The following is a 20,926-nucleotide window of genomic DNA, read 5'->3' on the forward strand; positions in this document are numbered from 1 at the left end:
AAAAAAGCCTGCTTCTTTGCTTTGGGGTTCTAAGCTAGGATGGCAGTTGAAAGCTCTTTTGTCTACCTGGCTCATGCAGAAGGCTGGATCGAGCCATGCTCAAAAGTAAGACGGCCCTGGAATTTTCACTTAGGTGAGCCAAGGAAGTACTTATTTGCTTATACTAGTTTGGAACTAAAGTTCTATTTCAGGTTATTTGAAGAATCTCGACTAAATCAGAAATTAATATTCATTTTCCTGCAATTCCAGCAGAACAGTTATGAAACTTCATACCTGGAATTCTCTTCAGAGCCTATAGCATTTCTCCCTCAATATCCTAAGTGGTGTAAAATCTCAACATTAAAGAAAATTTTATTTATTTTTGGCTGAGTTGGGTCTTTGTTACTGCACGCGGGCTTCTCATTGCGGTGGCTTCTCTTGTTGCAGAGCACGGGCTCTAGGTGCGCGGGCTTCAGTAGTTGTGGCTCACGGGCTCTAGAGCGCAGGCTAAGTAGTTCTGGTGCACGTGCTTAGCTGCTCTGCGGCATGTGGGATCTTCCTGGACCAGGGCTCGAACCCATGTCCCCTGCATTGGCAGGCGGATTCTTAACCACTGCGCCACCAGGGAAGCCCGAAAAATATTTTTAAAAGGCACTAAAACACATAATTCCACCTACTTAACTAAAAATCTTTTATTTTGGCATATTAAACCATGTTCCTTTGATATAGACTTGATTTTTGAAATGGGTTCAGAATCATATGGAGTCAAGACTAGTCAATGAAAAGATACCAAGTGACTATGAAATGAATAAGACACCTCATGGCACCTCTAAAAACGAATTCCATGTGGATTTTAAAAAGGTGAACTACAAAACCACAAAGTTATTAGAAGAAAACAGGAGAGTATCTTTATGAACTTGGGTTAGGGAGTAGTACATTCTTCAACAAGACACAGAAAGGAAAAGGAAGGTTGACAAATTTGACTTCAAAATTTTAAATTTATATGACTGAAATCAAGTTAAAAATTTGTTAGAATAAAAGAAGAGATTTGCATCACGTATGAAGGACTCACACATCAATAGCCAAGGGAAACTATTGGAAAGAAATGTGGTAGAGAATATTAACATGTAATCCACAAAGGAGGAAATACAAATGTCCACTAAGTATATGAAAAGATGCTCAGCCTCACCAGTGTCTGGAAACTTCTAATTAAAACAAAAATGAGATACTTGTTTTTCCCGTTTCACCTACTGGGAATATTTTTTTAAAGTCTTAAAACATCAAGTGTTGGGCTTCCCTGGTGACACAGTGGTTAAGAATCCGCCTGCCAATGCAGGGGACACGAGTTCGAGCCCTGGTCTGGGAAGATCCCACATGCCGCGGAGCAACTAAGCCCGTGAGCCACAACTACTGAGCCTGTTCTCTAGAGCCTGCGAGTGACAACTACTGAGCCCGCGTGCCATAACTACTGAAAACTGCACACCTAGAGCCTGTGCTCTGCAACAAGAGAAGCCACTGCAATGAGAAGCCCACGTGCCACAATGAAGAGTAGCCCCCGCTCACTGCCAACTAGAGAGAAAGCCCGTACACAGCAACGAAGACCCAATGCAGCCAAAAATAAATAAATAAAATTTTTTAAAAATTAAAAAAAACACAAAAACATCAAGTGTTGGCTGGGAGGTTAAGAAACACATATTCTCATACATTTCTGAGAATATAAGTTAAAATTGCCACTTTGGAGAGGAAATTGAGGTATCTCTTGACAAATCCAGGAATGCAAGGTTAACACTCAAAACCAAGTCAATGTAATTAACTGTGTTAAAAGAAAAAGGAGAATAATATCATCACCTCAGTAATGTGGAAAACCATTTGATACAATTCAAAACCTGCTCATGATAAACAATTTTAGTAAACTAGGAATAGAAGGGAACTTTGTTAGTATGACAAAAAATATCCACAAAAAATTGACAGCAAACATTTTATTTAATGGTGAAATATTCAAAGCTTTCCCTCTAAATTGGGAAAGAGACAAGGAGGACTTCTTGTCTTCAATACTGTACTAAAGGTCCTGGCCAGTGTAATAAGGCAAGAAAAAGAAATGAAAGTATAAAGTTTGGAAAAGGAAACAAAAAGACAACTTCTTGACCTGGGTGCTGGCTACCAGAGTGTGTTCACTTTGTGATACTTCATCTAGCTATCCACTTTGATTTGTGCACTTTTCAATAAAAAGTTTATTACAAATACAAAAGCAGAAAAGATGCAGTAGATCTCTATTTGCTGATATAGAAATTTGCCTAAGATATAGTTCCAGTGGTGGAAAAACAGGCTTTAAAATGTTCTGATTCTATTAAGATATATATCTCACAGAGAAAAAAAAATATTTGTACAGGCATATCTCATTTTATTGTGGTTTGCTTTACTGCACTTTGCAGATACCATGTGGGTTTTTTTGTTTTTGTTTTTCTTTTACAAATTGAAGGTCTGTGGCAAGCCTGAAACAATCAAGTCTATAAGTGCCATTTTTCCAACAGCATTATTTTAAAATTAAGGTATGTGCCTTGTTTTTAGACATAATGCTATTGTACACTTAACAGATTACAGTATAGTGTAAACATAAGTTTATATGCACTGGGAAACCAAAAAATTCATGTGACTTGCTTTATTGTGGTATTTGCTTCATTGCTGTAGTCTGGAACCAAACCCACAATATCTCCAAGGTTTGCTTGTACATATGAAGACCGTCTCTGGAAGGATGTACACAAAACTTATGATACTGGTTGGCTCTGGGGAGTCAAATTAAGAAACTGAGGGTGGTAAATATTTCACTGTGTACCCTTTTGTTTTGTTTACCTTACCTAAAATTTACCTAAAAATTAGAAATAAAAAAATAAAATTGTATGTGCACAGGTTCCCACGGTGACTTGTTTGAAGGCAACATTCACTTGGATGTACAAGTTCTTGTATATTTTTAAAGGAAAACAACACCTCTCCCAAATAGTTTACTTACCAAAAGAACTAGCATGAATACTCTGGTAAAAAAAAAATCCCATTAAATTTCTCAGAAAATGTCTTAGTCTGTTTGGGCTGCTATAACAAAATACCATATAGTGAATGGCTTACTTCCCACAGTTCTGGAGGCTGGGAAGTCCAAGATCAAGGTGCTGGCTGACAGGGTGTTGGCCATCTTCTCACTGTGTCCTCATGTGGCAGAAGGGTCGAGGGAGCTCTCTGGGGTCTCTTTTATAAGGGCACTAATGCCATTCGTGAAGGTTCTTCCCTCATGACCTAACCGCCTCCCAAAGGCCCCAACTCCCAATACCATCACATTGGCGGTTAGGATTTCAACTTATGAATTTTGGGGGGATACAAACATTCAGTCTATAACAGTAAATGATATATAATTATTTAGAGATATAATTGCTAAAATTAAATGGAATATTCCACCTGCCCCTAAAGTTTAATTGGATATCATTCTCAAGTATTGGGATGGTCTTGGCAAGTTTTAATGAAGTTGATATTTACCATTAACATTAAGCAAACACAATGGCTTAGAATGTTTTATAGTTTATAGTTGTGTCACTCAAATCAGTGATTGTTTTCCAGCTCATTACAAAATTCCTTGGAGCATGCCTGACATGTATTTTGTGTCCCAGCAACACAGCACTGAGTATACTTCATGGAGCACTAATGCTTACTGAATGGTAAGACTGACGTTTGTGATTCTGTGGGAGTCTATCTGTTCTCCTTCCATGAGGCTCAACAACATGCTCTATGGAACCATAACCCTTCAACTGAACTAGCATATCATTTCAATAATTTTTCCATACCTGAGCCAAGAGCTTTTCCTTCTAGGTTTCCGCAAGACCAATCTCTGACTCATGGAACAGTGGGTACCGCCAACCTCACTAAGGCTACTCCTAGCTAGTGGGAGGAAACCTCCACTTGAAGGTGAGTGTAATTGTCACTACAAGTATCGGTAATATGCTATTCAAATATCGGGGGCTTCGGTGTTAGAGGGACCCAGCTCTGAGCTCCACTCTTGGTGTGTTTCATGAACAAGTTACTTAACTGAGTAACTCAGCTTCCTCATCAGTAAAATGAGGATAATAAAAGTAGTTATGCCTCATGATGACTGTGATCATTTAATGAGGCAATACAGATAAATGCCTGCATGGTACCTGATTCTCAATTTATATCAGCTATTATTTTCATTCGTCTTACTCACTAAGCACCTACCATGTGCATCAGACTCATTGTGTGAGGGATACAATGGTTCTGGTTCTTAAGAAGGTTTGGACCTGGGGGGTATGACTTATTTATGTGACACAATGAACAATCAAGGTACGTACCATCAAAAAAAAAAGTCACGTTGTGTGGTAGTGATACAAGTCCAGAGAACAAAGACGTAGAGGTAGAACAATCATGTAGATTGTTAGATAGAGGCAGAACAATCACACACTCAGGGGTGGATCTTCTGTTGACCCTGAGAGATGGATTTAACTGAGTGGACAAAAGGGAGAGGGGCTTCTGACGGGAGAGGAAGAGCATGGACAGAGGCACAGAGTGGGGATGAGTGTGGTGGGCCACTCTTGACTGCTGTTCAAAGTGCTTGAGTTTGTCATCACCCCTCCTACTCCTCAACTCCTCCTTCTCCTGACGCAGGCATGACCTTAGACAACGCTCGTGGGTTCTGAGGGCCTCGGTCTCCTCATCTGTGAGAGGAAGGTGCTGAAATGGCCCCAGACAGCTGTCAGATTCAAAGAGTCCACCCACAGTGCCCACTGCTCTCCAGATTTACTTACCATAGCCCATTAACAAGACTGAGCCCAGAACCACAACGCCAGCATGTAAGATATCAGTATAAACTGCAGCCGCAAAACCACCTGAATAGGCAAGAGAAAGGGAAAGGAGAGCCACGCCTGACTCTGTGGGAAGTTACTCTGCATGCCTGGTCCACACCCTCGGGTCTGCCCGTCTCCACACCCACACCTCCGTCCTGAGCTCAGTGGGCCTTACAACTGCTTATGCTTAGACTAGATACACCCTGTTTTCTCTCTTGAACAGCCTTCATGATCTGTTGTTGGATTCTTATCTTGCTCTTTTATATCCCAATTTCCTTTTACTTCCCATTTTGGATAAATGAAAATCTGGTAGTTTTCCTAAGCAAAAAAGTATACAGGTCTTCCTTGACTTATGATGGGGTTACATCCTGATAAGCCCATTGTAAGCTGAAAATATTATTAAGTCGAAAATGCATTTACTACATCTCACCTACTGAACATCATAGCTTAGCCTGGTCTGCCTTAAATGTGCTCAGAACACTTACATTAGCTTACAGTTGGGCAAATTCATTAACACAAAGCCTATTTTATAATACAATGTTGACCATCTCATGTAATTTATTGAATACTGTACTGAAAGAGAAAAACAGAGTGGCTGTCTGGGTAGAGAACGGCTGTTCACCTCGTGGATGCGTGGCTGATGGGGAGCTGCCACTACCCAAGGTTATGATGCCACGTATCATGCTACATAGCGTTAGCCCAAGACGGGATCAACATTCCAAATTTGAATTGTCTGCCTAAGTGATCCCATCTGATGGCCTGACCAGGTTACCAGGTAACCGGGATGCCCTGAAGCAGCTCCTCCTCTCAGTCCCTTTCTGTGCTCCCGCTCCTTCACCCCTTCACCAAGCAGACTTCAGTGTGAGGCCTGCCCCACCCCAAACACTGCCAGCCCTGTCAATCCTCTTGGAAAGCCCCTGCCAGTCTGATACGATTTCCAGGAGGAGGGCACAACTCGGGCACCCCTGCCTCAATTATTTTCAGTGTTTGGCCCTTTCAGGCCTCAGCAATGTGACTTACAGACTCAGGGAAAATGCAAAAGCTGGAGATCCCTGTCTCAATGTCTTTAGGACTTCACTAAGAAGTAGAGCTTTTGTGTCAACACAAATACCTGTGGGGTTAGAGTAACCTCACCTGTAATGGCATAAATGCCAGTAACTGACAGCAAGACTACAGTGGCCAGGTAAACATCCAACCCCAAAACCAGCCTCATGAACATGGCGCCAGTGCAGATCTCCACCTGAAATGGGTACAAACGTAGCAGGCTGCACTTTCATTTCCAGCTCTATCAACAGCTGTCCCATAAAGACACTGACCTCAGAGGCCATCTGAAGTCAGCACGTCCACTCCATTCCTAGTGGACACTGGGTGAGGTCTACCCAAGTTCTGTTGGGCAACACAGCTGGTGCCCCATGAGTTCAGCCAAGGTCAGGACCTTTAAGCATTGGGCTAAGTTAATGCAACTTAGCCTCTTCCTCCTTGGAGCCTCAGAGTGGGGAGTGTGCCCAGGGAGCGAGCTGTTCCTGCAGTTCCGCCAGTGGGAAAGGCAGAGGGGGCTGCTTATCAGGGACTGGCAAGCTTTTTCTGTAAAGGGAAGATGGTAAATGCTGTAGGCTTTCTGACACACAGACCATTTCTGTTTTTTTACCACTCTATAAAACTGGAAAAACCATTCTTAGCTCAAGGACTGTACAAAGCAGATCACTAGTCCGACTGGCCTGCGGGCTGGGTTTGTTAACCCCAGGCTTCGTTGACAATGACTCTGAAGCACCTGCACGTCATTTACTGGCTAACCTCGTGCTTTGGTATTCTGGTCCCCACAGCCAGGGATACAATGGGCAGAGGTTCTCCCAACACCCAACATTTACACACCGAATGTTTACGGAGCACCAGCCATGTGGTAGATACTCGGCAGGGTTCAGGAGATCCAAGGGTTACCAAAACTCAGTCACTGTCTTCAAGTACCTGATGCTTAATGAAGGAGATAGGCCACCAAATAGGCAATTTCCATGCAGTGTGATAAGTGACACTCATTCAGTCATTCAAAAAAAACACCTGTCAAGTGCCTTATGTGCTAACCATGTTCTCAGCAGAGGGGGATTGCAGGGAGCAAGCCAGGAAAGGGCCCGAGGCTCAAGAAGCTCGCACCAGAGTGGAGAAGACAGATAACAAGCAAGGAAACAGATAAATTCTCTCACATGGTGGCGTGTATTACAAAGGAAACAGAAACAGTAATGGAGTAGAGACTGACTGGGCACATCCGAGGAAGGCCTCTCCCAGGAAGTGACATTTCAAAAATCTGGGGGAAGAACATTCCAGACACAGTACAGAGCAGGTGTCAAGGGCTTCAAGTGGGAATAAGCTTGCTGGATTTGAGAAACGACATGGCGAGTACAGGGGAGGAGACGAGGCCAGAGGAAGGGCCAGGGTAGGAAGGCTTCACAGGTCATAACACGAGGTTCAGTTCTCTTGTAAGGGTGGTGGGGTGCCTGGATTGTTTCCAGCAGGGGAGTGGCATCACCTGATGACATGACGCCCAGCGTTCTCTGGGAACACACAGGAGGGGCCTGTAACCCAGGCTTGGGAGGCAAAGAAGATGCCTCTGCCTTTCATTTTGTGTATCAGTAAGCTATTTTTTCTTCACTTTAGCTTAGACAGCAGAGGCTGACAAGTAACTTATGAGGCCCCAGAGTGAACTGCTGCGACAAACCTAGCATAGTCCTGCCTATCGATTTTTTTGTGTTTTTCTTCCTTGGGCTGGCTTTTACACAACTCACCGAGATCTTACTGAAGATATAAAGGAATAAGTACAGAATAGTGAGGAGGAACTGGTTCCAGTAGCCACCAAACCTCTTCCTCAAATATTTGGGCAATGTTACTACCTGTAGGAGCAACAAGAGAAGCCACCGTCAGGCAGAGCGCTCACAAGGTGCTGGCTGTCACGGGGATGCGGCTGACGGTGGGAGCGGCCCAGGAGTACCAGGTGCAGGGTCACCGACTCTCGCTTTGCATTACACGGACCCCTGTTAAGATGGGAGAACTAGGAAAGAAGAGGCAAAACCGCTGTCTTCAAGAAGCTTGGAATTTAGCTTCCTGTTCAACCTTTGGAAAGCAGAAGTAAATGCAGCTAATTGAATATGTCAAACGATGACAAATCACTTTCATGAAATAATCATAGAGCAAAATCAAATGTTTTTATCACATACTACGAATATACCAAGGGCTCAAGGGAGACACAACTTGACTCCACAGCTCTCGCACCTGGTCCTCTGCGCCAATGCCTCTCATGTGTGAGCTGGTGCCCCAGACCGCCCTGCTCATTTCTACCTCCACCATCTCACGCTGTGAGTGCCCAGTGGCAGGGCGTGCGCTCTTCGCTCATCAGATGCCTGGCTCCTAGCACAGTGCCTGGCTCACGGCAGTGAATAAACCAGCGGTAACTGAATACCATCCCACCTCCAGTCCCGAATATGCTCCTGTGCTCTTGTTCCCCCACCTCACACATGCAAATCCCATCTGCTTTCTGCAGCCTTAGCTGGGGGCTTGGCAGGGACCACACGCCCCCTCCTAAACACCTGGAGCTTTTATTCATTTCCTCTTCATTTGGTTCTTAATCATATGCTGCCACACACGGCTGACTTCTCAGTCAGGCTCTAAGCTGTTTCACACTCACTACTCATATTAGTTTGCCAGGGCTGCCGTCAAAAAGTACGACAGAGTGGCTCACACAACAGAAATATACTCATCTCATAAAGTCATGCTGGATTAGGACCCACCCTAACGACCTCATTTTAACTTAATTACTTCTTTAAAGACTTTATCTCAAAATCCGTCACAATCTGAGGTGATTTTCCTGGGATTATGGCTTCACAACTGCAAGCTTTAGACTGCACGGCAGACAAAGCCTTCCACAATTTTAATGTCCTATCCACAAGTGTATGTTTTTAAGTTTTATGAGCCATGGTTTACATACAGTAAAATTATCCCATTTTAAGTGTAAAGTTTGATGAGTTTGGGAAAATGTATACAGTTGTGTGATCACCACCACGTTCAAAATATAAGGCATTTCTAACACCCTGCTAAGCCCCCAAGGGCGTGCGGCCAAGACCCTCACCACCCCAGTCTTGGAAAACCAGCTGTCAGTCTTGGAAAACCAGCTGTCGCCAGACTCGCCTTCCTTGGAGCTCAAACCCATGGAGTCACACAGCTCCGGGGAAACCAGTGTGAATGGTCACAGAACCACCAGAGTCCCTGCTCACAAATCACTCATGAACTTCCCTTTGGGACCAGCAGACCTTCCTATTTCCTCCACAACCCAACCCTGGCAACCACCATTCTGTTGTGTGTTTCTATGAGTTCGACATTTTTTTTTTAAGATTCCACATATAATTAATATCATGCAATATTTGTTTCTCTGTCTGGTTTATTTTACTGGTTCACAATTTTCTTTTAATGCATATGGCTAGTAAGGAAAGTATCCATAATCAATAAAGAATAAATGCAACCCCCCCCCCAAAAAAAGTGTGTGCACTTCTATGTCCTGCTACTTTCACCTGGTACCACATCCTGCTTCTCACCCGTGCTGTCACTCGACGGCTCCTCGGTGCCACCTAGTACCATGTCACGTGCTGTCTGTCCCAATTCAGATTATTTCTAGGTTCATCTGTTAGGACTAAAACTTCCTGTATCAGTCTGTGTGTGGACGTGCATCTTCATTTCTCTGGGGTGGGGTGAAGTGCCGCACCCAGGAACAGAACGGCTAGATCCTAAGGTGTAACTGGGTAAGAAACTGCCAACCTGTTTTCCAACGTTCCCTCCAGAAAGGTACGGGCCCCAGGGGCTCCACAACCTCTCCAGCTCTTGGTAGCATCAGTCCTTTTAATCTCAGCCATTCTAGTGGGTGTGCACGGGATCTGATTTTAAGTAGCATTTTCCTAACGGTCAGTGATAGTGAACATCTTTTCATGTGATTATTTGCCATCTGTATATTTTCTTTGGTGAAATGTCTTCTTGCTGTTAAGCTTTAAGAGTTTTAAAAAATATGTATATTCAGGATATAAGTCTTTTACTGTCAGTATGTTCTACAAATACTCCTTCCCAGTCTCTAGCTTGACTTTTCACTTTCTTAAAAATATACTTCTAAGAGTTAAAGTTTAAAATTTTACTTTGAAGTCCAATATATCAATTTCTTCCTTTATGGTTTGTGGTTTTTGTGTCCTAAGAAATTTTTACCTACCCAATAACCTTCAAAAAAATTTTTTTTGCAATAAGTTCTTTTTTTAATTGAAGTATAAGTGACTTATCACCTTACATTGGTTTCAGGTGTACAACATAATGATTCAATATTTATATATATTTCTTTTCTTTTTACATTTATTTATTTAATTTATTTTTGGCTGCGTTGGGTCTTTGTTACTGTGCGTGGGCTCTCTCTAGTTGCAGCGAGCGGGGGCCACTCTTTTTTTTTTTTTTTTTTTTCTGTGGTACGCGGGCCTCTCACTGTTGTGGCCTCTCCCGTTGCGGAGTACAGGCTCCGGACGCGCAGGCTCAGCAGCCATGGCTCACAGGCCCAGCCTTTCCGCGGCATGTGGAATCTTCCCGGACCGGGGCACGAACCCCTGTCCCCTGCATCAGCAGGCAGACTCTCAACCACTGCGCCACCAGGGAAGCCCCGGGGGCCACTCTTTGTTGCGGTGCGCAGGCCCCTCATTGTGGCGGCCTTTCCCGTTGTGGAGCACGGGGCTCTAAGCGCACAGGCTTCAGTAGTCGTGGCGCACAGGCTTAGTTGCTCTGCAGCATGTGGGATCTTCCTGGACCAGGACTCGAACCCATGTCCCCTGCATTGGCAGGCAGATTCTTAACCACTGCGCCACCAGGGAAGCCCTATTTATATATATTTCATCTTCATTTTTTTTTTTTTTTTTGCGCTACGTGGGCCTCTCACTGTTGTGGCCTCTTCTGTTGCAGAGCACAGGCTCCGGACGCGCAGGCTCAGCGGCCATGGCTCACGGGCCTAGCCACTCCGCGGCATGTGGGATCTTCCTGGACCGGGGCACGAACCTGTGTCCCCTGCATCGGCAGGCGGACTCTCAAGCACTGCGCCACCAGGGAAACCCCTCATCTTCATTTTTAAAGAATACTTTTGCTGGGTATAGAATTCTCGGTTGACAGCTTTTTCTTCCATTCAGCATCCAACTATGTCATTCTGATGTTTTCTGGTCTCCACTGTATCTGATGAGAAGTCGTCTATTAACCGTATCATTGTTTCCCTGCATGTAATGCGTTGCTTTTCTTTTACCAATTTCAAAATCTTCTCTTTATCTTTGCTTTTAGCAGTTTGATTGTGATGTAAACCTATGTGTAGTTTTCTTTGTGTTTATTCTATTTAGTGTTTGTCAAGCATTTTGAATCTGTAAACTAACATTTTCCAGCAAAGGATATATTTTCAGTTAATTATTTCTTCAAAAATTTTTTTCTGCCTTTCTCTTCTCTTTCTGGGACTCCAATTACATGTCTGATCGATTGATATTGTATTGCAGGTCTCTGAGGTTTTGTTCCTTTTTCTTCAGTTTTTTCTCCTCTGTTCTTTATCCTGAGTAATTCTTATCTTCAAGTTCACTGATTCTCTCTTTTGCTATCTTAATTGTGCTGTTGAACCCCTCTTGTGAAGTCTTCGTTTCAGCTACTATGCTTTTCAACTTGAGAATTTTGACTTGTTTTTTTGGTTTTTACTTTTATTTTTTATTATTTTTATTTTTTTTATTTTTGGCTGCATTGGGTCTTCATTGCTGTGTGCGGGCTTTCTCTAGTTGCCATGAGCAGGGGGTACTCTTCACTGTGGTGTGCAGGCTTCTCATAGCGGTGGCTTCTCTTGTTGCGGAGCATGGGCTCTAGGCGCACAGGCTTCAGTAGTCGGGTGCAGGCTCAGTAGTTCTGGCACACAGGCTTAGTTGCTCCACGGTATGTGGGATCTTCCTGGACCAGGGATCGAACCCATGTCCCCTGCACTGGCAGGCATATTCTTAACCACTGCGCTACCAGGGAAGTCCCGACTTGGTTCTTTTCTACAGTTTCAGTTTCTCTGTTGAGAGGCCCTATTTGTTCACTCATTAATATCACATTTTCCTTTACATTTTGGAATACATTTATAATAGCAAGTTGAAGTCTTTGTTTTGTTAAATCTACATCTGGGCCTGCTCAGAGTCAGCACCTACTTATTGCTTTTTTTCTCCCTGAGTGTGGGTCATGTTTATTTTCCCATTTCTTTGCATATCTAATAATTCTTGGTTGAAGACTGGCCGTCATAGATAATATGATGTAGCACTCTAGAATCCGTTTTGTTCTTCCGAGGATTAGTGCTCTTGTTTGAGTAGGGACTGAACGTGTCTGGACTCAGACTACCATATCTTCCATGCCACCCTGACCCCCACCCTGCAGTGCAGAAGCTGAGGTCTCCACTTGGTTTTCCAGCTTCCAGCTGCTGCTGACTTAGCCTGGTCCTCTGAAGGTTTTCCCTGCACTTGAGTAGCCTGGCAGTCAGTCAAGGGTTTGGGCAGAATTTATACTGAGATTTGGGGACTAACCCTCTCTTTGGCTCCCTTGTTTTTGGAGCTCCCCTCCTAAGTTTCGGGTTGCTTTGCCAGCCCTCAATTATGTCCTTGATACGTCCAACCAGCAAGATTTCTGTCTTCCACTGCCTGCCCTGTGCGGGCTGGGGAATGTGGTCAGTCACTGGCACAGCAAACTCACAAATCTCTCCAGGAACAGTCCTGTCTTTGCAAGACAGATCTTTTTTTGGCTGGGCTCCCTGGGGTCTCAGGTATGCCTGTGTACTTTAGTGGTTAGCCAGAGATTTGGGATTTTTGTATATTATTTTAAAATCCTTCCATACCTCAAGGATATAAAGATATTTTTTACTTTCTTATAAAAGTTAGACGAATTTTTGCCTTTCCTATTTAAGCCTTTAATCAATCCAAAATTCTTTTTGTGTAGAATAGGGATCTAATTTTATTTTTTTCGTATGATAACCAATTGATCCTCCTTTCCTCAGTCATCTGCAATGCCGTCTATGTCATAAATCAGGTGTTCATACATATGAGTGTTTCTGGGCTTTTTCACTCTCTCTTGTGTCAATGTGTTTATCCTTGTGCCAATACCAAACTGTCTTAATTACTACAGCTTTATAGTAAGTCATGCTATTTGGTAAGATAAGTTCTTCTTATTTTTCTTTGATAGGAATATCTTTGCTATTCTTATGCTTTTGCTCTTCTACATACACTTTATTTACTTTTTTCCAGATTTATTGAGCTATGACATACATCATAAAAGTTTAAGGTATGTGATGTGATCTGATACATGTATATATTGCAAAATGATTAGCACAGTAAGTTTAAGTTACTATCTCCATCACCCCACATAACTGCCACTTTTTTGTGGTGAGAACATTTAAGATTTACTCTCTTAGCAACTTTTAAGTGTACAATACAGTATTGTTTAAGTGTATAATACAGTATTAGTCACCATGCTAATTCTTTTTTTAAAGATTTTTTTGATGTGGACCATTTTACTGAATTTGTTACAATATTGCTTCTGTTTCATGTTTTGGTTTTCAGGCCATGAGGCATGTGGGATCTTAGCTCCCCGACCAGGGATCGAACCTTCACCCCCTGCATTGGAAGGCAAAGTGTTAACCAGTGGACCACCAGGGAAGTCCCACCATGCTAAGTTTTAATCCATTCATCCACTCTGTGCCCTTTGATTGGAGTATTCAATTCATTTACATGTAAAGTAATTATTGCTAGGTAAGGACTTACTAATGACATCTTGGTAGTTGTTTTCTAACTGTTTTGTAGTTTCCCTGTTACTTTCTTCCCCTCTTACTATCTTCCTTTGTGAATTAATGATTTTCCATAGTAGTAAGCTTTGGTTCTCTCCTTTCTCTTTTGTGTATCTAGCATAGCTTTTTGCTTTGTGGTTACCATGAGGCTTCCATAGATATAAGAGTCTATTTCAAGGTGATAACTTTGAATGCATATGAAAACTCTACCCTTTTACTTCCCGCCTGACATTTAATGTTTTTGATATCACAATTTACCTCTTTTTATATTATGTATCTGTTAACAAATAATTGTAGCTATGGTTTTTAAAAAATATTTTGTCCTTTAACCTTTAGAGTTAAGTGGTTAATGTACCACCATCTTACTGTATTTGAGTAGTCTGATTTTGACTATCTACTTACTATGTTTTCGTGTTACTAATTAGCATCCTTTCATTTCAGCTTGAAGACTCCTTCCAACATTTCTTATAAGGCAGCTCTAGTGGTGATGAACTTCCCCAGCTTTGGTTTGTCTGAGAAAGTCTTTTTTTCTCTTTCATTTCTGGAGACCACCTCTGCCAGATAAAGTACTCTTGGTTGGCAGTCTTTTCTTTTACCACTTTGAATACATCATCTCACTGTCTCCTGTTCTGCAAGCCTTCTGCTGAGAAATCCACTGATAGCCTTATGGGGGTTCCCTTGTATGTGAGGAATTTTTTTTCTTTTCCTGTTTTTAAAATTTCGTCTCTGTCTTTGATTTCAGACAGTTTTATTATAATGTGTCTTGGAGAAGATAGTTTGGGGTTAAAACTTGGGGGGGAACCGATGAGCTTTGTCATCTTGGATATCCAAATCTCTCCTCAGATTTGGGAAGTTCTCCATTTTAAATAAGCTTTCTGCCTGCTTCTCCCTCTCTTCTCCTTCTGGGATGCCAGTAATGTGTAGATTGTTTCTTTTAATGGTGTCCCATAGCTCACATAGGCTTTCTTCACTCTTTTTCCTTTGTTCTCCTCTGACTGCGTAATTTCAAATGACCTATCATTGAGTTCACAGAATCTTTCTTCTGCTTTGCCAAGCCTGCTGTTGATGTCCCAGTTGCATTTTCCATTTCATTCATTGTAATATTCAGCTCCAGAATTTGTATGGTTAGGATTCCTATCTCTCTGTTAAACCTCTCATTTCTTTCACATATTGTTTTCCTTATTTCGCTGAGCTGTCCTTCTGTGTTTTCTTGTAGCTCACTGAGCTTCCTTCAAACAACTGTCTTGAACTTTTTATCAGGCAAATCTTTGGAGTTGGTTACTGGAAAATTATTGTGTTCCTTTGGTGGTGTCATGTTTCCTCGATTTTTCAAGTTCCTTGAAGTCCTGTGTTGCTGTTTCTGCATTTGAGGAAGCAGTCACCGCCTCCAGTTTTTACTGACTGGTTTTTGGAGAGAAATACGTTCCATCAGTCCTGCTAGGGATTCTGAGGCTTTCTCAGACCTTTCCTTGGATACACCTGCTTCACATGTCTTCCTTGATCCTACAAAGCCAGGCTGAGTGCTGACAGCCTCCAGTTTGCTTGCCTTACTGAGGGTGGTGCTGAATGCTCGTCTGTGTGCTTTCCCAATCCCACAGGGTCAGGCTGGCTTCCTGCGTGTGCTCACTAGCTTTATGCCAGGAATCAACACTGCCACAATTGGAGGTAAGCTAAGGGAGCTGGCCATAAGGTGCAGGCATATGTGGGTGAGGCATGAAGAATGTTGGGGTGTCTGAGGGCCAGCTGGGGAGATCTGCAAGTGAAGAGCCCCCACCGGCTTACTGGCAGGCTTCCTGATAGAGTTTGCAAGGGGGTTAGTAGGATTTGTGTTCCTTTGATGCCATCTGAGAGCCCTGAGTGCTACTCTCCCAGCCACTCCCCACCCCCGGTCATACAGCACACCTGAATATTCTAGATGGAGCGAGAAAGAAGTAGGTCTTTTTGGCAGCAGTCTGTGCAGCTGGAGCAGCTGGGCACTTACACGCTGTCGCTCTTCCCCATGGGACAAATCTCAGGCTAAGAAGGTCTCTCTTGGCACTGAGCTGTGCCACCTCGGGGGAGTGGTGACATGGGTAAAGTGAACCTGTCCCTCTCACCCTCTTCAATGCATCCAGTCGTGGGTATTTTTTTTCCAACAGCATGACTCCTGTACTTCCACAAAGGCCCTCTCGCCTGTGGGTGACAGTCTAAACTGGAGTTCTTTGACAGAACACTCTTATTCTGCCATGTTGGTGACATCATGCCACGCACCCCTGTGGATGCTAGGCCTGGACAGTCTCTTCTTTGTTCTCTCTCAGCCAGGCACTGACATCTTTGTCCCCTTATCTCCTACATACATTTTAGAGTCAGCTTGTCAAGTTCCTCAAACATCTTCTTCTGGATTTAGGGAGAACTAATATTTTTAGGCTGTTGTCTTCCAGTCATTAACAGAATTGTTCTCTTAATTTAGGTCTTATTTTTTAACAAAGTTTTAAAATGTTTTCTATAAAAGCCTTAAGAAGTGAACTCTTGAGTAAGGTCCAGAGTGAAACAGTAGGCAGTTACTGGCTTCTGTTTACCAGTCAGAATGACGTTATTTGAGACATTTCTTAAGATTTAGGGAAATCAGTACAAGGATCAGAACACTGAGAAGTTTAACCTGTCCTCTAGGATGTTTTTTAAAAAATTTAATTAAATTTAATTAATTAATTTATTTTTGGCTGCGTTGGGTCTTGGTTGTTGCGCGCGGGCTTTCTCTAGCTGTGGCGAGCGGGGGCCACTCTCCGCTGCGGTGCGCAGGCTTCTGATTGTGGCGGCCCCTCCTGTTGCGGAGCACAGGCTCTAGGCACGCGGGCTTCAGCAGCCGCAGCACGCCGGCTCAATAGCACAAGCTCAGCAGTTGTGGCGCATGGGCTCAGTTGCTCTGCGGCATGTGGAATCCTCCAGGACCAGGGCTCGAACCCATGTCCCCTGCATTGGCAGGCGGATTCTTAATCACTGCGCCACTAGGGAAGCCCCCTCTAGGATGTTTTTATGTACATATGCAGTATTTGTAAGAAAAAATATTGTAAAGAAAAGAGTAAGTGCTAATGGATACTCACCCCAGCCTTAATGTAAATGGGAGAAAATACCCAACCAAAAACACAGAGCATAAATGGAGCCTGAAACCAAGAAAAGAAGAGCAATTAAATCAGGGTCCCACCTAGGCTAAGCTCTTAAATGAGATGCAAGCTCAGTTACTGTTTTGAGCCCAATAAATGTCATACTTACTGGGGACCTTGCAAATAACAGCCCAAGCGTAAGCCTTCCAGTACAACAAACTTAACTTATAGGCACTTGATCTTTGCCTATAAAGGGGTGCATTCTTAATTTAGGGGGGGTTAACTGAGCCAATTTTCAAGATATTTATTAAAATTTATTGTTTGCCTACTTCCAGATAGAAACGAAGGTGGCTTATAATTAAACAAAAAAGATAGTAAAAAAAAAAAAATCAGAAACCATTCAGAGAAATAGTAGAGAAACTACACCAAAATTTACACAAGCTATTGAAATTAAGTAATGCATTTGTCTCTGGCTTTCTTTACAAAGAAGGGGTAAGTTGAATATATGAAGGAGATGTGAACGAATTCTGAGAACTAAATGGTGGTACAGACCAGGGCGCCTTATCAGGTCTGGAATTAACTTTGTTAGAAGTATTGTTTATTTCTGTAGTCTACCAGAGGAAAAGATGAGACCCAGAAAGTAGGGAGCTTTCTGATTTATCAAAAAAAAAAAAAAAAAAAAAAAAAAAAACGGGCCAGGTGATTTATATAGAGATAGGTTAATTAACCCAAGACACATAAATTCACTTATATTAATTTAGGTGAACAAATTCTATGTCCTATAACAAATATATTCCACAGATTAGATAAATAATCCATTTTATAAGTTTTATAGTTGAAACCTGGTATTCATAGGCGATCAGTTAGGAGTTTTGTAGTAACCAGCTGAATATCTCAAAGAACCCAGTTGAGCCTATTCTCAGTATACAGTTGACCCGTGAACAATGTGGGGGTTAGGGGTGCCGACCCCCATGTAGTCAAGCTAAATCTGTCTCAAAAACAAAGGAATTGGTAAATGACTCATCCAAGGGCAGGAAGCTGAAACAATCTGGATAGAATCAGGACTCAAACCCTAGTTCTTTTGATTCCACATATTGTGATCTCTAATTGAACACAAACTTTTCCCCACACTTAGTCAATTTAAAGATCTGTGAAATGAAAATAAAAGTACTATATTTATTGAAAAAAATCTGCGTGTAACCGGACGTGCATGGTTTAAATACATGTTTTTCAAGGGTCAACTGCATACTGCAAATGTGTACATACCGATAAATACACACACATATATACATATATATCTGTATGTCTATGTACACACACACATATATGTGTATGTATGTATGTATATGTTTATGTACATATATATTTAAGTGTTAATATGATCTTTTCCCTACCTGACTAGTCTCCTAACTGTATTCCTATGGTCCTTGGAATGTAAACATTCTCTATCTCTTCATTACTTTACTAAGAAGAATGAAAACTAGCACAATCTTGTTGAGAAATCAAAGACTTGGTTCCCTTCTTCCATGACTTCTCAAGGAGTCTTTAATAGTTACTCAGGGTTGAAAGCAAGTTTTTATGTTTCATTTGGACAATGATAAAGGTGGAGGTTAGCTGCTACAGAAGGCACTACTTACATTCCACTCGAAGGCCCCAACAGCAATCCCTGAAGACACCCCCGTTCCAGCCAGGCCCATAAAGTGCCCAGTGCCAATATTCGAGGCAAAAAGAAAAGCACCTATCTGAAAATCAAAAGACAATTACAGATCAGAACTTTTAGTCCAACTTCAAAAACTAATTCTCACAAATATAAACCCAACCTGAATTTTATCAATACATTTCCTCAAAAGGGATTATACCCTGGGCAGAATTCCCATTCATATTTTTTCTATACAAACCCTAACCATAAATTAGAAGCCAAGTAAAAAGGGATGAAGGGAAAAAAGTATTACTGCATTCTTATGTTGCCACCCTCCACACGCTCCACTGACTTATTTGCAACTGCAGAAATATTAGCAGGAGTGTAATTTCATCACTGTTTGAAGTAATTTAAAAATATTAACAATCTAACTGATTGTAAGAGAATGGTTAAAATACTAAGGTACATGAATATGATGAAATACAATGTAGCATACAGAAAGGATAAAGGAACTCTATGAAATGATAAAAATAATGTAAACAATATTGATAATATAATCTCATTAAAATTTTGTGTGGGCATATTACACTTATGCACATGTATGTTTATATATAGATGGGAGTGATTCTGGTAGTATATATATAAAAATACTTCTGGGGACTGGAATCATGGTTATAGAAATAGAATGGTAAGAAAATCTCAAGTTCCATACTTGGATTGTAACTTTTTTTTTTTTTTTTTACAACCAGCATATGTTACTTTCAAAATAAAAAATCCCAGAGGCATTTAAAATGAACAAAATCCCTCCTAAACCAATTTTAATTGAGTAGAGATAGCCACTCCATTCCAAATCCAAATCCAAATACTGTGCTATATTTGACACAAGATACACTTAAAACCAAATTATTAAGAGAGACTAAAAATAACAAAGCCTTTTAGATAAAAACAAACAAAAAACACAGCATTGACGATATTAACATAAGATAAAGTAGGATTCAATACCAAAAGCATTAAATATGACAGAGGTTTTTTTGTTTTGTTTTTAAACCATGAAACATAAAATGCACTAGTAAGACATAACTGAGAACATACAGGCACCCAAACACTGTAGCACCAACAAATATAAGGCAAAAAAAATCTTGGAAGAGGCACATAATAATTACTCAAGCAGTTATTTTTACTATTAGGAATGTCTGCTACCTTTATCATAATAATGAAAAACTATACGCAATCTAAATTGCCCAATAATATGTTACATAAATGGTGGAATGTCCATATGATATAACACTATACAACTGTGTATAAATATAAAATATCTCTATCTACCTACCTATGTTTATATAGACCTAGGAAGACATTAGTACATTAAATGTACCTTCATTAATTCAGTAACTATTAATAAATGTCCACTGCCAACTATGTGTCAGTGTTGTACATACTAGGAATACATCAGTGAGTAAAACAGACAAATCCCTGCCCTCATGAAGCTAACATTCTCTTAGGAAGAAGAGGATGAACAAGATAAATTAGGGGATTATTTTATAGCACAATAGACAGTGATAAATAGTAAAGTCCTACAGAGAAGAAGAAAGGTTAGAAAACAGACAGGCACGGAAGCAACCTAAATCTCCATCAACAGACGAATGGATAGAAAAGATGTGGTACATATATATAATGGAATGTTACTCAGCCATAAAAAGAAACAAAATTGGGCCATTTGTAGAGACGTGGATGGACCTAGAGACTGTCATACAGAGTGAAGTCAGAAAGAGAAAAACAAATATCATATATTAACGCATAAATGTGGAATCCGGAAAAATGGTACAGATGAACCGGTTTGCAAGGCAGAAATAGAGACACAGATGTAGAGAACAAATGTACGGGCACCAAGGGGGGAAAGGGGTGGTGGGATGAACTGGGAGATTGGGATTGACAAATATACACTAATATGTATAAAATAGATAACTAATGAGAACCTGCTGTATAGCACAGGGAACTCTACTTCACCTCGCTGTACAGTAGATACTAACACAACATTGTAAAACAACTATACCCCAATTGAAAAAAAAAAAAAGAAAGAAGGCAGGCAGGAAGTGTTGTGCAGTACAGTGGGCAGGGCCAACTTTCTCTGAGGAGGTGTGAGGGGCAAGCCAAGGGTACCTGTGAGAGCAGAGAGCGTCCAGGCAGAGGGAGCAGCAGGGGCAATGGCCCTGAGGCAGAAGCACGGCTAAATTGTTCAAGGTCACAGAGGTAAGGAGGTGCAGATCATCTGTGGCCTAACATAGGCTGGGCTTTCATTCTGGGTGACATGAGAGCCCCCAGAGGGTTTTAAGCAGTCAGGTGACATGGTCTGACCCTTCAGCTGCTTTGTTGAGGTTGGACGTGGAGGAGCACAAGTGGAAGGAGGGCGCCGAGAGAAGAGGCTACTACAATCAATCCAGGTGAGGGTGTCGGCAGCATGGGCCTGGAGGCACTGATGCGAAGGGGTCGGATTTCAAATCTGTTTTTTAAATCGAGTCCTAGGACTTCCTGATGGATTGGAAGTTGGGGT

General features: G+C 41.8%; 1 protein-coding gene across 1 annotated transcript in view; it reads right to left on the minus strand.

Annotated features, from left to right (window-relative positions):
- Positions 1-20,926, minus strand: part of LOC137204052 (sodium/glucose cotransporter 1-like) — a 62,155-nt gene that overhangs the window by 29,312 nt on the left and 11,917 nt on the right. Inside the window, 5 exon segments of the mRNA XM_067701384.1 lie at positions 4,782-4,862; positions 5,955-6,060; positions 7,598-7,702; positions 16,737-16,796; positions 18,374-18,478. Coding sequence (XP_067557485.1) covers positions 4,782-4,862; positions 5,955-6,060; positions 7,598-7,702; positions 16,737-16,796; positions 18,374-18,478 — 457 coding nt within the window.

The sequence above is a fragment of the Pseudorca crassidens genome, chromosome 12, assembly GCF_039906515.1.
Source record: "Pseudorca crassidens isolate mPseCra1 chromosome 12, mPseCra1.hap1, whole genome shotgun sequence".
In the NCBI taxonomy this organism is placed as follows: Eukaryota; Metazoa; Chordata; class Mammalia; order Artiodactyla; family Delphinidae; genus Pseudorca; species Pseudorca crassidens.